Source organism: Lasioglossum baleicum, chromosome 7, assembly GCF_051020765.1.
Source record: "Lasioglossum baleicum chromosome 7, iyLasBale1, whole genome shotgun sequence".
Taxonomy (NCBI): Eukaryota; Metazoa; Arthropoda; class Insecta; order Hymenoptera; family Halictidae; genus Lasioglossum; species Lasioglossum baleicum.
In genome coordinates this window covers 2,490,086-2,507,079 of record NC_134935.1, presented here as the reverse complement: position 1 = coordinate 2,507,079, position 16,994 = coordinate 2,490,086, and the positions used below count along the sequence as shown (strand labels likewise).

The window sequence follows — 16,994 nt, the reverse complement described above, 5'->3', positions numbered from 1 at the left end:
GTTATAGCGTACTGATGTTGCAAAATAAATTGTCTTAATTATTATAGTTTTTCGCAAACGATACGACTCCTCATTATCCGGGTTAGCAGTATTGACCTTGGTTTTCTTCGATACTGTTAATTTAAATTGTCCCAAAATATATAAACCGCTCAATTTTGAAACTCTGCTCAGTGCTACATACAACATGTGTAAAGTTCGTTTTTCTGATGTTTTAAAATTCAAACATACTTTTCTCGTATGTTTGTCCCTGACTTTTATGAATCGTAATCGCTTCAGCAGGAACCACTGGAAATTGACTACGTGTGATTTGATATTTTTCCTCACTCGACATATTTACTTGATTCGATATTTTTATTATTGGTGGCAAATTTTGATGAATATTTGCATTTTTCATATAATCACGATAACGAGTTCTTACTTTCACTCCTACTCTGGCCAATTGAAAATCTAACCACAATATAGACGGAATTTTAGTATTTTCTTGAAAAGTAATAAATTTTAATATTCCGCATGTGTGCTCCATTAACCAATCCGTTTTCAACATTAATGTTATTAATAATTATCATATTGTTTATATTAATTTTCAATTTAATCTCAGTTAATAATTCGTTTTGAACTGATTGTTTTTTTAAAGATTGTAATATAAATTTTTTTTGTACTTTCATCGATATTCTTTGAAAATGTATTCTCGGGAGTAGAGATGATTAACTCACTCTTGCATTGGGATAATTTTCGATTATTGTAAGCGGAAACATTAGCGTAAGGTACAAAAAAAAAATTTTTTTTTAAATTAAAAAAATTTTTTTTAATTTAAGAAAAATGAAAAAAAAATTTTTTTGTGTAATTACGTTTGTTTCTTCGGTGGAAACTTTCCATTCTCTCGTATAAATTGCATTGTAGAATCAACTCCGTTCGAAAAAAACTAAAAATCTAAAAAACTACTTGACCAATATGGACCAAAATCTAATCAGCTCTAAGTTACGACGGGGCACATCGATTGCATCATTCATCATTCTGATCGCGTTGTTACTTTTTCAGAAAACGTTAACGAAAAATTTGATACCATAGAAACAGACATACGCACACACACACACACACACACACACACACACATACGAACATTTTGCTTAAAATAGTCTAGAATGACTGCAATGACCATGAAACGTGAAGATCTGCTAAAAAATCGATTTTCGATTTTCGGGGTCATTGCAATAACTTCCCTATAAAATCGGGAAGTTAAAAAGAATAGAATTGAATTTATCATTAGCAACCCTCGTAAAAACACTACAAATTTTCAGCACAGATTCGTAATTAGCGGCCTGAAAAAAAACCTAATATTTTTAATTGAAGTGCATTTTGAAGTTTCGGCCATTTGGAAACGATTTCGCGATTTGGAAACACTGTGCCAGAGGTGGGCATTATTTGGCGAAATGCATAATTCATTTTAAATAAGATTTACAATTTCGAAAATAAAATATTTTTATTTTAACAATCTGTGTGTGTGAACCACACAAAATAAAATATTTCTATTTTAACAATCATATTATAATACTCTAAGAAACTTCATTTTACTTATGAGTGATATAATATTTTTTATCTCGGCAATAATTCCAAAAGGAAATGGTACTTAGTATAAGAAACTATGATATACTATATTTTCGTTTTACTTTTTGTTTGACTGCGGCTACTCGCATATATTTATAACAAAGTGCAACGGTCCTTTGCATCTGTTAGGGTCAGGGCCCGCTGTAAGGGGGGGGGGGGCAACCCGCACATTTGTCCGGGGCGCGAAAATTTAGGGGCGCTATTTTGGCTGTAACTATGAAAAAAATATTGATGTGTTAAATATCCAATTAATTGAAAAAGTGCTTTTATTAAAATTTAAATAAAATGATTTGACTCTTTTATTGAAAATAAAAAATATGTACCTTTATTTAAAAAATATATATATTCTTAAGGGGCGGCAATTTGTCTTTTTGTCCGGGGCGACGTAACCGCTAGAGCGGGCGCTGTTAGGGTGCTCCTTCGAGGACGCGGAATCAGTCCAAGCAAAGATATAAAGTCTCTCAACTAGGGCAGTGGACGGAATAACTGTGTTGTACTTTAAAACTAATGTTTTCATATATTTGTATTTTGTGTGGTACAATACTTTCAATTTGTGTATCACTATCGCTCAAATATTGAAATAATTCTAATTCTGCAATGTTTGTATGATTATAGTATAGTTTTTTTTCAGAAAGGAAAAAAAGTTGTAAACAACAATTTCTAGTGTTTTTTCCAGGGCTTCACACAGAGTCGGTAGACAAAAATTCTTAACTCCAACTTCGACTCCATCTCCTCTTTTTTTTTACCTCCGACTCCGACTCTCCAAATTGAAACAATATGTTACCAAAATAATTAAGAGTTGTAATAAAACTGAATAAATAGTTGAAATATTGTATTAAAGTCTAAGAATATGAAACAGATAACTCTGATACAACACAACACGATTGTTACTTTCTCACTTTCAGGAAATAGTTAGAAAATACTACTACCATAACTTTAACTGTTTCTCCTCTACATAGTGTCGAGGTATACATATGTATACATATACAATACGTCTATACTGTAGATCGAATATTAGCAATTTATTTATGTATACATAAATCTATTAATGATTTATAAACAAAAGAGCCAGAGTTGGAGTCGGAGTCGATATATTTTTTCCGACTCTGACTCCGACTCCGGGAGTCGATATGTATATGTATAGCTTCTTCTTACTCCGGCTCCGACTCCAGTGATAAGCAATTACTCCCAAACTCCGACTCCGACTCCACGACTCCGACTTCGACTCCGAAGCCCTGGTTTTTTCTGTAAATCCGACCAATTGCAATTTTTTCAAAAATTTTCTTTCACATCTCGTAGTAAACTAGTTGCTCTAACTTCTCGAAACAAAATCCAAGTCGTATGATCTGAAATTTAAAAAGCTATCGTCCTTTTAAAAGTGTCCGAATATTATCGTGATTCACTGAATATTATATGTATGTAGTATAGTATAGTCGCTTGCATGTTCAGAAAAATCGAAATTTCAGACTTGATAGTAAATGAAGTCTGAAGGGTTCGTAATATTTGATGTTACATGTACCATCTTCGATATTTTCAATATGTTTTAAGTTATTCTCTATTCCCAAAATCCAAGGAAATATATCACCGAAAAAGACATTGTCACCTTGTAGTTTGTTCAAAGCGTATGCAATGGGTCGCATACATGGTTCATATTCTTTTAAAAATCCTTTGTTTGTTGATAAACATACAGTACGTGTAACTTATCGTTAAGAAACTATTTATACTCATAAATGTATTGAATTCGAACCATTATTTTCAGCAATAATATTTAAAATTGGAATTGAAAATAAAGACAAAATGCAAATATTTTCTATATTCTTAAAATAAAATATTCTTTCAAATGAAATATTTCAGTTTTAGAGTTGAACGCATACTTTAGAAAATAAATAGGATTATTTACCGTGTACTATTCAAAATACTATTTTACCGAGCTGTGCACTGTGCGATGCTCGTCTTTCGTTTGAAAGAATGGTACGTCCCGCGCTAATAGGAACGCTAGGAAGCTACGAGACACGCGTCGCTTCCGGGCTGCGCAGGAGGATATGCGCGATAGTCAATTCCTGCCGCCGTACACCGCCATATTGTTTGCGGTAGTTCCGTACTGGTTGGTCGATTTGTACGTGGTCTCGTGACTGTTTCTCTCGTTCAGTGAGTTCCCTCGGGAAAATTTGCAAACATTTCGCGCAAAAGCAACATGAAGAAAACTAAGGACGTGTCGGACGAAGACGAATATTCCGCAGACGATCCAGAAGAAATGGAGGGGGCTTCTGAAGAAGAGTGGACTCCTGAGCCCGGAGTCGAAGTAAGCCCACGCTAACGCTTTGCTTCCCTTATTCTTATGTATTTTCAACATTTAGTCGCTTGTTTCCTTATCGATTGTAATTGTCCATATTCCGAGAGGACTTAGAAATCGGACTCGAGCTCGAGCAAAAACATTTATACGCCATTATTCACGAGTAAAGATCTGTCAATCGGAATCTACCGTTTCGATCCGCTACTTTCCAGAGAAAGTAACGGAAATGTTTTGAACGTTTTTCGAAACTAATTCAACGGTCCCTTTCGAATAGTTTCCTGTTCTTTGTTTATATTACACGGCATGCCGTGTTATTGTCAAATGCAAGTCGTTTTTCATTAATCTTCTCAAATATGAATTGGCTGTGTTAACAGCGCCGTCGAACCCGTGACAAACACGTTACTCGGTACGTCGTACATTCTCGAAACTTTTATCTACTGTAGCGACTAATTTCGATTGATTTATCGTGAATACATGAAAGTCATCAGTGATTGGTGATACAAGCACAAGGTTTACGCCTGATCGACGTAATTTCTCTATGCAAAAGAATTTTTATCGACCATAAATGTGAAGTCGCGTCTGTCGTCGCCACTGCCGCGAATTATCGTTGCCGGCCGGTCAGTCGGTGGCGCCGGCCAATGAATTCTTCAAAACAGTACAACTACATACTTACTACCTGTGCGGTGTATGCATGCATGCGTGCGCCGCGAGTGATTGTTTCTTCTGTGCATTTCGGAGTTTCTCTCTTATTTCGGATTGCGATCGATTTTATAAATTCGGGTTAATTTCTAATCAGCATGCAAAACGCGTTTTACGTGGCGAAATATTGAAATAAATAAAAATTTATTAATTTTTCAACACGTTGACTGCCGAACGTATTTTGTTGGTTTTGCCTCCAGCGCTGAAGCGAAATTGACCCTATTAAAGAATCATATTATACAGAAACACTATTCTAACCTTTAGCATTCGAGTGGTGACTCCGAGACGCCATTAAAAATTGTTTACATTATTAAAAATATGTTGGTATGTAATCAATTACTACACGTTTGAGTATTGTATGAGGTATTACAGTCAAACTTGTAATAACTCGAACCTCTGTAAGACGAAAATTTTGTTCACTCCCTTCCGCTGCACTTTAAAAACCTCTATAAATCGAAATAAAGCTTCTTTTAACTCGAATTATTTTTTCCAAATGTGGAAGCTAAACAAGCCAAAACAGCTGTAAATGGTTTACAAAGTTACATAGAAAGATGCAATGTTATTGAAGAAAATGTATTCTCTGCTTTGGCTACCGTCGAAAGTATCATTGATCAACAATCTGTTAATTCATTAACGCAAAGTCAAATCACAGATTTCTTTAATATGTAATAGCAATATGCAAAAGCCTAGTAGATTATATTAGTACTTCAAAACTATTAGAATCAGCAAATTATTAACTCTTGTATAAACCCCCTGTAAGTCGAGTTTTCGTAGGGTACACCGAGAGGCTTAAAAGATTTTAGTTCTTTCTTTGAGACTCGAGTTATTGAGATTCGACTGTATAATAATTTCATATCCTTAAACTGAAAAAAGAAGATTTATTCAAGGTTGGAAGAAATCATTTCCTAGTTAACACGTTGGTCGCCACGTCACCCATATTTGAGTGATGCTCTTCTTGTTCGAGTTAATTAAAAATAGGATATTGTATATTGGATATACTACATGAATTCCCGCTTTTCGCTCTGTTTACGTTCTGTGTTCCGATAGTCGTATTTGAGCCCTGCAGGAAACTTAGCCGAATTACGCTGGGTGACCAAGGTGTTAAAATAGCTCCGAGTGCACAGGGTTAATATTAGTTGCACTTACAAAATTATAAACGTTATTCTTCGCAAAGTTTACAAACTTTTATCGAATTCAGTTGCGCCAGTCAGCAATGGTCAGCTACGACCACCACAGTCACCCTTGGAAAGTTTAGTGCTGGTCCGTAATGACCACCACGGCAGTCGATGTACCATTTCATGTTTCGTGTACCATTTTCATTTTTAAATATTGAAAGAATATATTCCAATGAATGTTACTCAGAGCGGTACTAAGAAGAGGCCTCAGAGGGAAGCTGCCAAGAAGCGGCAACATTCAGAAGAGGAAGAGGACGAGGAAGAAGAAGAGGACGAGGAGGAAGATGATGAAGAAGACGACGAGTCAGATTCTGACACAGGAAAGAAACCTAAAAAGAAGAGACGGTCCAAGAAAGAAGAAGATGAGAAAGAGGATGAAGACGAAGAGGACTCCGATGATAATAGCTTCAACGAATCATCTGGAGAAACGCCAAAAGACTTTACTGTATGTTGATGCGCAAGGTCGTTCGATTAATGGGGGAACAATCAATTGTTTCTATTGTCCATTTTGGTTTTTACAGTCTGGCGCATTTGTTGTCGCAAAAGCAGACATCGGCGGAAGCACGGAACCAACGTTATGGAGGATAGATGGAAAAGCGTTACTGCAAAAGTTTTTACCCTTCAAAGAAGAAGGAAAAACATTGTACAAAAGCACATCAACCGTAAGTTTTAAATGTCCACTGTAATGCTGTCGTACTTGTTACCAGGTTCTTCAATCTTTTGTTTCTTGCAGTATTCCGGATGGTCGGTGAATAACAAAGATAAATACTTGGCTGCACAAGTTACTTTTAAAGTTCAAAGTAGAACAGAAACAATTGTTGAACTTCATCTTGATCAGCAACAACAGGACGTTGTAAAGTAAGTTCTTCTCGATTTCTTTAGTATTTGCTCTATATTTTTATATTGGAATCATACAGGAATTGATTTATTTCTTCTTTTCTTTTCAGAGAAGAAAAAGAAGACTAAATATAAGATCAGAGAATTGATCTTATTTGTTTATATACATTTTAAGGTATGCTAAGAAAGAATACATCCACATTCACATGTACACAATAAACACTACACAAGCATATTACGAAAACACATAGAAGCAGTTTACAAATTGATATTCTAGCAGATTCGTGTTTGAGAATAAAATTGAGTGGACCATGGATCTTAGTTTGTTGCAAAGCGTAGCTTTACGTATAATTGATGGCATGATCGAGTCCAGATACTCGACTCAATTAACGGTAAAGCTACTTGTAAACCTTTATCATTATCCAGTTATTTGAATATACAATATCCACTCACATTTTATATTTTATAGTTTCAACAAGTTTTCAAGTCTTATTCCAACTACAAATTATTTTTAAAATGCTGTCTTGTATTTTTCCTTGTAACAGTCACAATCATGATCTCAAAATTCACATGGCCGTCTACTGTACTTTAAATATTTATATCGTATAGCGTTACTTTGAGTAATTAAATCTTGCATTATGTTTAGTCAACAGAATGCAAAACGTTAGATATAGAAATCACAGTGTCAGTTACCGTTTGTGTTGTGTTCCTATCATTGTGTAATTTTCCCTGAAAAATCATGTTGTTCCCAACTTTTTAATTAAATTCTGGGGAATCTTTCGTGGCCATAAGTATGTAATGTATAATAAATTTATGTCGATAGCAATAGTGTGAACAAGAAATTAAATTGTACTGTCACGAATCATGTTCAGTGGTATATCATGTTGGGACTAGTTTTATGGATACAAATTATGGATCGCATTCAAGAAAGAAAGAAAGAAAAAGAGGGTAAAAACAAATTGTGTTAATTATTTATTCAGTGTTCCCATATTTGTACATTTTATCGTTTCTTAAACAATACGAAAAAAACGACTATCCTGTTTGTATAATCTATGTACATCAAACTTATTGGAATGTGGGCATACAGTAAGGAATATAATTTTCATTACAAGTTAAAAATTTTAAACATTAAACGATATATTTGAAAATAATTCTCTATGAATTCTCTTCCTAAAATTTCAGATGATATCGGATAAGAAGAATATTTAAAGTTGTACTTGAAGTGTTTCTATTATATTTGTAGTACCTATAAGTACATCTCCTATATTCATATTTTCTTGGATTAGCAAGCGTTTGCATTGATATATAATTGATGTTCCCGAGACGCTCAAATAAATCGATATTCGTTTCATACTAAAACACAAATTATTATTAATTGTAACCATAAAGTACAGAGAATCTTGAGCACAAACAAGAGTATTATAACCTTATCGAATAAAAGCTGCGCACATCCAGATTTTTCACAGTTCAGACCTCTCTCTTTTTATACTGGTTGTGCGAATTAATTTTCATAGCAACTACACTATACTTTCGAGTGTCTATTCTTAAAAGTGAAGAATGCAAGGTAGTGTGAACATCAAAGTAGGCAAGAAAGTTTAAAGTGTGCGAAATATTTTTTTTTTTTAGCTTTCAATAAAAAGCAGATTCGAGAAAATTGTGTAGCAATTACTATAAATTCGTTTCTAATGTTTATCTCAAATTTAGGTCGTCTGTCAATTTCTAGATGCTAAAAATTTATTATATTCTATAGAATATAATATTAAGAGAAAGAAAATATAGTATATAAAAAATATATATTTTACTTTTATGCAATTCATATGAATGAACTGAAATACATACTCATATCTTTGTAGGTCGACGCTAACAATTTCTTTTTTATCTAATACGTACTATTAGAAACAAACTCACTGTTCACACAGATCTGGAATGTAGTTTATTACCATTGATGTTCGCGCTACAAATATAGAAGCAGTCATTAAATATTTACAAAAAAATGTTTCTTTTTCTCTTCTAAAATGTTCTCGTTTGATTGTTTTTTTTTCGGCCGCGATTGTAAGTGAAGTATCAAAGACTCTACAAACAGTAGGAATATATTCTGAAATTGAACAAAGACATTGCACGTACGTACCAATGTTCAGTAACCGTTACATATTTCACTAATTTGTTACGTTTTAATTATAAATAAGAGAATGCAATAAACGACGTATTATTACACAATATATTATCACATTATTGCTGGACAAAATTACGGCTCGAAATTCTACGAATTTCTTTAATTGACCCTGGGAATGTAACATAGCGTTATACCTTTTGATTTTAATAGAAGACTTTAAAATTATTTTAATCATGTTTACAGTCTATTGCATATATATACACGATCGAACTGTAAAATTATTCGTACGTTGATGTAACAATAATATAACTTCAAATGTTCAACAGAGAAGAAATCTGCTAAAAGTAACAAGTATAATATATAATACAATAAAAGTAAGACTCAAACATAACGAAATATTATAATTGTATGTGACAATGAGAACTTATTTGTAAATGTTGTGTATTGAACATTGGTATTTGTTCTATATTATATTATATAATAAGAATAAAATTTAAAAACATAACAAAATAGTTACATCTTTATTTATAACTATAAAAACACGGAAATGCAACTGTTATGAATAAAGATGTTCCTTCGTGCACGAACGATTGGCATTGACAGTTATTATGGTATTAATTACTTCCTGAGATACTTCTGTGTGCCAGTTTTACTAGAAGTGTGCTGATTCGAAATGCCTTTACGTAGCGCTACTTACTGATACATACGTATAAAATAAATATCTTGTTCTTCGAATAGATCAGCGAAGTGGAACTTGAAACATAGTGTACGAGATAAAATATTTTCTCAATTTGTTCAATCGATCATTGGTCACCGTTCACTTGTTGCCGGAATTGGTTTTGGCGTTAAATTTATTAATTCAGATCAGAAACCAGGTTCCAACCGTACGGATAATACACTGCTCAACATTTCACGAATCTCCGCCATTTCCCTTCTATTTTTTTTCACTATCTTCTCAAAATTCTTATTCTCTTGAATAATTTTGTCCATTTTTTTCCAATACTTCGTAGAACCAGATCGGCAACAACAACAATTTGTTGTACCCTCTCCACTATCGATACACGTTTGTCTTAAGGACTGACTTTTTTCTACATAGTGTTTACTGACATTATGTTGTTGACTCTCTTCGTCTAAACTATCATCTATACATCGAGTTGAATCATCTATTTTTCTTGGCATCGCATTACAATGTTTACCGCAACTTTCGTCTCTATTTTTTGATTTTATACTTTCATCGATCTTTTGGAGTGATTTCACTCGAGTGTTCTTACTGTGTTCGCCGATATCTATCTTTTCCTGCGAGTTTATTACTTTCTCTTCCGTTGTATCCGAAATACACGTTTTCGAAGTACAATAATTGATCGCATCTATATCATTTATTCTAGCCTGGCGTCTCAAGGTTTTTCTTCTTTGTGATAAAATCGTCTCGTTACTGCCATTCTCAACCGCGTGAACAAAACTATCGCTGTGTCTCCTAGCATGCTCCATTGATGAATTCTCTACGTACTGTTTCGTATCGCAAAATCCATCGCTAGCTCGTCGAATATCAGAGTAATTTAGTAATGCTGTATTTAAGAAGGCGGCATCCTCTTTGCAATCAATATCATCCTCCGAGTTTGCGTTTTGTATATTTACATGCTCTGTATATGTCTCCAGTGATTCCGCAATGTTATCGTCACAAAATTCTATGCTGTTGTCAAACGATGATTTCTTTAGTACTATCTTGTCTATTTCTTGGATGGTCATACCTTCAAACCCTTTATCATTATCTACGTTCGTGTTCTCGAAATTCCTAGATATTCGTGATCTTTCGGTAGAATTAGGATCATTGTTTAGATTGTCTTCGCACGTTCTCTTCACATCGGAAGGATTGATTTCAATTAGGTCCCCGTCATGTCCAAACGCAAAAGACTTTTGTCCTGAAGCATGTATGTTTCCATACAAGAATTTGCCATGTGAAATCGTAATGTTTTCAATTAAAGAAAAGTCTAAAAGGTACTCGTTCCTTACCGATAATCATGCGTTTATTACGCATATCAGGGCTTTTCGATCGTGGCCTCTCCAAAAATTGTCTATTATCCGGCGACAGTACGGAAAGCGTACCACTTTGTGGAAATGGACTATACTGCTCGTAAGAATTGTACATCGCGTATGGATCGTGTTCATGGCTTTCATGTTCTCGTAAACGTTGCATAATTTTTTGTACAATTTCTGAAGGTGCTACGTATGGTGAACCTATTAAATATAATAAGAAATTATTTCATATTTCTTAACAAGAACTTTATAATGTACTTCACAGTAGCGATAACTCATAATAACAATAATAATGATGACGAAGTAAAGCAACAAATAATAATTTAATAATCAGCTATACTATACATAAATTTCATGGTAGAACATTTGGTATTTTCGAATTTCATAAATGTATACATAATTCTTCGCGTTACAAGCATATGCTCTACATAATCAAAAATAAATGAAGATTTGTTTTCTTTGATACCATATAATACACTAATAATACTGTGCATTTCATTAAAAATTAGCAAAAACAAAAGAGATTGACATACACATTCACAAATAGCTACCAACAAACCAAAATAAACGTCATAATTTATAATTGAACGATATGTCCTATCTGTCGGTAGACTTACAACTTTAATTGGTCCAGAATGTCTGCGTTGTGGATATAATCGAGACACAGATAATGTGCCATCGCTTCCTATAAAATTATTATTCCCATAACATAGTATCCACTACTGACTCTCATGAATTTATCCACAAAGCTTGCGCATATTGTTTGCTATCGGCTTTATCAACATTTTTAGACTAACTAATTTGTTGTTCAACATTTCATTATTACTCTTGAAATACTAATTAATCATTTCTACTACATTTTACCTGTTAATCCTCGATATCCTAAAGATACAGAATCAATAGATTCGCTAGTTTCTTGTTGGTGCTTCACAAAATCATTAATGGCTATGCCTTTGAGCTTCGACGGTTGTAAAAACCTTTTTGGTATTCGGGAAAGGGAACCATTCTCTTGAGGGCTGCCTGAACAGCCACCAAATCCTAGGCCAAGTAAAATAGCTTCTGGATCTGCTTTCCTCAGTTCTAACAAGCTTTCCACGCTGCTACAATGACTGCTATCAGACTGTAAACTCGGATCACGTACCAATTTATGAGGCAGTGAGCTGCAATCGAACAGAACTAAATTTTTATGTCTGTAAGTAATTTTGTGAACAGGTGTTAAGGGGGTGGACTCGTTTCCAGGATTGCAAGGGTGCAGGATGCGCCTTCTCATTTCTCGATATTGCAAAGATGGGGTTTTTCTGTAGTCAAAAGTGCTAAATAAAAGATCAATCTAGCACGCAAGCTTCCAAACCTGGCCTACTTTTGTGTTTTCAAAGCATAATTTGTTGCAGCTTTATGAAAATAGCTACATACGCAGCTGTACACTTCCGCATAATGCAAATTATGAGGAATATACGAGGCAAAACGCCTCGCAAATGCAAAAATAGGCCACTTTGAGAAGCTAGATTGATCTTTTCTCTAGCACTTATGACTACTGAAAACCCCCAACGCATGCATTATCGAGAAACGAGAAGGCGCATCCCATATCCTTGCAATCCTAAAAACAAGTCTGCTCCTTTAAAAAGAAATTCTTCTGTTCTTCTAAAATAATTCTGTTCTTTGCAATACCTGTGTAGGCCAGATGTGTTAACTGTTGGTGTATTAGGAACATGAATAGGTGCTGATATAGTCATGGCTGGGGATTTTATTCCCACAGGATATGGAATGTCTTTAGGCTCTGTTGGTGTCATCGAAGAAGCAGTAACTGGTTCCAAAGGTACATCTTGACACGGACTTGCCATCGGTAAGTTTGATTTTGCGGGCGATGGTAATGAATCAACCCATTGTTGAACTGGGCCGGTCCGGCGTCTCATTTCCCAAAGACCACGCAGCCAATCTGTTACTTTAATAATTGTGTCTGTGCCGATGCTTTCTAATGAAATTCGAACAATAACTATGGTCAGATATATAAGACTCATGATATTTACAGCAGTAATTTGATTCGAAGAAATAAATTTATTATTCGCTTGAAAATGCACTCTTATTAAAAATATGTGCAACTTATTATATAGACATACATTTTCGCGGAACTATGTGTATCGTATACGCGCGTAAAGTAACATTGAACATACACGTCAATTACATAATTACGTGAATTGCGAGTTTTGTTTTTAAACATCTATTAAAAAATATGAAGGATTATTCAAGTACCTGGATCCATGTCGCACGGGCTACGGGGCAGCGCGAATAAAATAAGAACGTCATTAAAACGAAGAAAACCGAATACGTGTTCTTGTATTTAGAAATACGCATTAGCTATTTAAGTTATTGTTTTTATGTGAGGTTGCAGGATTATCGTTACGATGTTACACGAGCATATTATTGCATTCGATGCGATCAATTTCTACCTACCTCCTAAGTAAACGGAATATCACAGCACACAATGCATTCTTAGACGAATGGAAACGCTTGCAAACACATGTTCAGAGAAGCATCGTTCTCTGAACGATTTGTGCTCCGCGAACCGATTGAGAACAGAACGGCCACTTGTTACTCACACTATGGGAGTGTTTCAGGGCCGTTTGATGCAGTGGTACTATCACTATCCATTGGATTGTATCCAAATACAAGACGAACATTCCTGATCGTTATCATATTTTTGCTTTTACGCGTTCTAACCATAAAACGACTAGATTTTCATGGAAAAAAAATTTCCGTTTTTAAATATGCGTGTTCAACAAGATGCGAAGAATGAGTCTCAAATAAATACATACATCTTTACAACTAAGAAAGTTTTCGATAGATGTAAACATAATAGTTTCGAAAGATAAGAAATGTATCTGTATATACAGTATATATTATAAAATAATAAACATTCGGGCGTGTTTGCGTATTTTTACTTTATTGAAAGAATGCAACCTGCGTATATAACCATATATATTTATGAAACAATATTGTCATTCAAACTGTAGTAACAAAATATAAATTACGTTCAGCTGCATAGGTCTGGGTAAGCTTAAATGAATCAAATAATCTCTTAAATCTGAGCTAAATGTGGCTCTTTCGATATGTAAACATATATTATTGTTATCTTGTCGACGATACATCATGCCTTTGCACACGACATATACATATAGGCTGATATAGGTAATTCCAAAGTGCACGCACGTGTAAATACTTATACAGGCAATAGCATCGGCAGAGTGTGTGTAGGTGTGTTGACAAGTGTCGTCGAAGGGCACGGGTGAGACTTTAGTGCTAAATTAGGAATCATTTAGGGATTTCGTTCATGTCATCCCGCGGGAAGAAAAATAAGAAGAATATATTAACGAGGCGACCTCGTCATGTGGTTGGAAAAGAAGAGAGGTATCGCCAGGAAAGAGACACATCTGATAAGGAGGACGAGGAACCAGGTTAGGTACATTTTGTTCCATGATCTCGACAAAAACACGAAAAATCATATTGACGAATTTATTCAGAGGAAGCCGAAAAATGGTCACCTCCTTTCCCGGTTGCTATGTGGGATCTTGGACAATGCGACCCGAAGAAATGTTCCGGTAGAAAACTCGTTAGGCATGGTCTGGTGAAAATACTGAGGTTAGGTGTTCGGTTTCCAGGCTTAGTCCTGACTCCAGTTGGCCAAAAGGTATATTTAGCATGTATAATAAACGGAGATGGTAAATATGCCCTCACAGATCTATCAATATATATGAAAGGCATGTACACGTATACGCCCTTTAAATATTTCTTACTATTTATAACACATTTGCCATTCTACCAAACCGATCTAACATTTCACGTAAGATGAGGAAGAATATCCACAACTGTTTCAACGTTAACATGATTTTATTGACACTGTTCTGTCTTAATTTCACTGTTCTCTTACATATACTTTTGTATAACTGCATCATGAATCAACAGGTCCCATGAAAATCACTGAGACAGGTTTCACTGACTCCAGATTTGACTGACAATGATTTTGACACGTAACAACTTTAGTCGACGACAGTACTATCTAGTAGTAAATAGAAAATACATTGTATCTAATACCTTATGTATCTATAAATAATGTATTAGGTCAATCGGAAAGTTCCGTCCGTTTAGCGTCGACTAGCCGTAGCTTAAACTGTCGTTAACTAAATATAACGTCTAAAGTAAGGTTAACTTTTTAGTTTGGACATTTTTCAAATTCAATACATAACAATATACGCTTGCATCAATAACATCGTTTTTTTCTACATTGAAAATGTCGAAATTTGAGCCGAATAAGCATCATTTGCGCAAAGTGTTAATCTTTTGCTCCAATTGGAAAAAAACTGTAGCTGAAGCTCATCGAATGATTGTACACGTTTATGGCGATAATGCTGTATCCGATAAAACATGTAGAGCGTGGTTTCGACGCTTTAAAAATGCTGACTTTACTGTAGAGGACGATGAGCGTTCTGGACGGCCACGAGTATTCGAAGACAAAGAATTGCAGGCATTGGTGGATGAAGATCCATGTCAAACACAAAAACAAATTGCAGAAGCGTTAAATTGTGTTCAATCTGTCATTTCTGATCGTTTAAAAGCCTTGGGGAAGGTCTACAAAGAAGGAAAGTGTGTCAAGCCAAGAGACATTGAAAAGCGAAAAACCATCTGCAAAATTTTGCTTGCAAAACGTCACGAAAGTTGTCAAAGAAATGTTAAAAGCACTTCGCTGGGAAGTGCTACCCTATGCGGCTTATTCACCTGACTGTGCCCCTTCTGACTATCACTTGTTTCGGTCGATGGCACACGCACTTGCTGAGAAACGATTTAATTCTTACGGAGATGTCGAAAAATGGATCTCCGACTGGATGACCTCCAAAGATGACTCATTCTTTCATCGCGAAATTCGCTTGCTGCCCGAAACATGGGGAAAAGTCATCGCTAACGATTGACAATATTTTGATTGATGTACTTTTTCATTTTGTTTCTTAAATAAAGCTCTACTTTTTGTAAAAAAAAACGTACGGAACTTTCCGATTGACCTAATATAACTATATTTTGTTCAGTTTGGTTTAATCTCGTTTCTTCGTAAATTTGTCCTCACATTGTGTATATCAAGACAAAAGTACATAATCAGTGAGGTAGTACATGTGCTGGTTAAAATCATTGTCGGTCAAATCTGGAGTTGGTAAAATGTTGTCAGTGATTTTTATGGGACCTGAACTGACTTGTATAAATTTATCCCCTTGGCATATATGTAAGTGCTTATTTATTTCAATTTGTGATCAATTTTATAATTTTATTCATTCGTTGTTTATCTAAATTATGTAGTATATCCTAACAGTGTTTAGCCAGAAGAAAAGAAAATAAGTAAATACGATGAGACGTAGCAAAGATGAAGAAATGGACCAGCTATCACCAACTTTGAGTTCTTTTCTTTATAAACATATTATGCACCTATGCGAACGAGAAGTCCATTTTGGTCAATGATCATAACAACGTGCAACATATCGTGCCATATATATTGATAGTTCCATGCGAGAATGTACTGTAGCCAAAAAGTTTAAGCAAAATATTCTGTTTCAGTGCGTCAGTCCAACCGATCGCGATATTGTACGTGATTACGGTTGCGCGGTCGTTGATTGTAGTTGGGCACGTTTGGACGATACTCCATTCAGTAGAATGAGAACTCCGAATCCTCGCCTTTTGCCGTTTCTAGTCGCCGCAAATCCAATCAATTACGGCAAACCTTGTCAATTGAGTTGCGTGGAAGCTTTAGCAGCTGCATTGATCATAACAGGATTTTCAGAGGAAGCCAATTTTTATCTTGGAAAATTTTCTTGGGGCCATGCCTTTTTAGAATTGAACGACGAATTGCTGAAGAAATATTCACTTTGTGCGAATTCGGAGGAAATTATAGCGGCGCAAGAACAATTCCTCGCCGATGCCAGACAGGAAAAGATAGATAGACTCGGTAAATCTACAATGGTTTATTCAATCGTAAATCCAGGCAACTGACATTACATTCGTTTCGTCTCGATAGCTGTTTCAGATTTTCCGCCGACTGATTCGGAATCTGAGGAAGAAGAGGAGGGAGAAGAAGGGGAAGAGGCGAAAGAAAAAGAAGAAAATTCGATATCTGCGGATACCGTTTCGGAAACAGGCAAACACTTAAACGATTTAAATATAACTTAAAGATTGTACATAATTTCTGGCTTTTCTATACACT

General features: G+C 35.0%; 2 protein-coding genes across 4 annotated transcripts; one reads left to right on the top strand and one right to left on the bottom strand.

Annotated features, from left to right (window-relative positions):
* The first annotated feature begins 3,655 nt into the window (after positions 1-3,655).
* Positions 3,656-16,973, top strand: LOC143210488 (uncharacterized). Its single transcript, XM_076427378.1, has 10 exons — positions 3,656-3,907; positions 5,960-6,217; positions 6,294-6,434; positions 6,506-6,630; positions 6,720-6,736; positions 12,474-12,572; positions 14,059-14,208; positions 14,275-14,441; positions 16,352-16,739; positions 16,809-16,973. The coding sequence occupies exons 1-10, from the start codon at positions 3,800-3,802 to the stop codon at positions 16,958-16,960; spliced, it is 1,605 nt and encodes a 534-aa protein (XP_076283493.1). The 5' UTR covers positions 3,656-3,799; the 3' UTR covers positions 16,961-16,973.
* Olf186-m (Ki-ras-induced actin-interacting protein-IP3R-interacting domain olf186-M) lies at positions 7,385-13,476 on the bottom strand. 3 transcript variants are annotated; one of them, XM_076428014.1, is made up of 6 exons: positions 13,208-13,476; positions 13,007-13,026; positions 12,425-12,728; positions 11,621-11,916; positions 10,733-10,957; positions 7,385-10,641 (listed from the first exon to the last, which is right to left on the bottom strand). In XM_076428014.1, exons 2-6 carry the CDS (start codon positions 13,014-13,016, stop codon positions 9,587-9,589), a joined length of 1,890 nt encoding a protein of 629 aa, XP_076284129.1. In that variant the 5' UTR covers positions 13,017-13,026; positions 13,208-13,476; the 3' UTR covers positions 7,385-9,586. The 3 variants fall into 3 exon arrangements, with proteins under 3 accessions (XP_076284129.1, XP_076284130.1, XP_076284131.1); XM_076428015.1 differs by lacking the exon at positions 13,007-13,026 and having other exon boundaries at positions 13,208-13,475; XM_076428016.1 differs by lacking the exons at positions 13,007-13,026; positions 13,208-13,476 and having other exon boundaries at positions 11,621-11,932; positions 12,425-12,605.
* Positions 16,974-16,994: the final 21 nt, after the last annotated feature.

What these genes read in the sequence shown, in the direction of transcription:
- LOC143210488 (XM_076427378.1), top strand. Translation starts at nt 3,800, where the DNA reads ATGAAGAAAACTAAGGACGTGTCGGACGAAGACGAATATTCCGCAGAC. An exon ending in TGACTCCAGTTGGCCAAAAG is followed by an intron (nt 14,442 to 16,351) that starts GTATATTTAGCA and finishes ATTCTGTTTCAG; the next exon opens with TGCGTCAGTCCAACCGATCG. An exon ending in GGAAAAGATAGATAGACTCG is followed by an intron (nt 16,740 to 16,808) that starts GTAAATCTACAA and finishes TCGTCTCGATAG; the next exon opens with CTGTTTCAGATTTTCCGCCG.
- Olf186-m (XM_076428014.1), bottom strand. An exon ending in AACACATCTGGCCTACACAG is followed by an intron (nt 11,917 to 12,424) that starts GTATTGCAAAGA and finishes GTTCGATTGCAG; the next exon opens with CTCACTGCCTCATAAATTGG. An exon ending in TAATAAACGCATGATTATCG is followed by an intron (nt 10,642 to 10,732) that starts GTAAGGAACGAG and finishes TACATGCTTCAG; the next exon opens with GACAAAAGTCTTTTGCGTTT.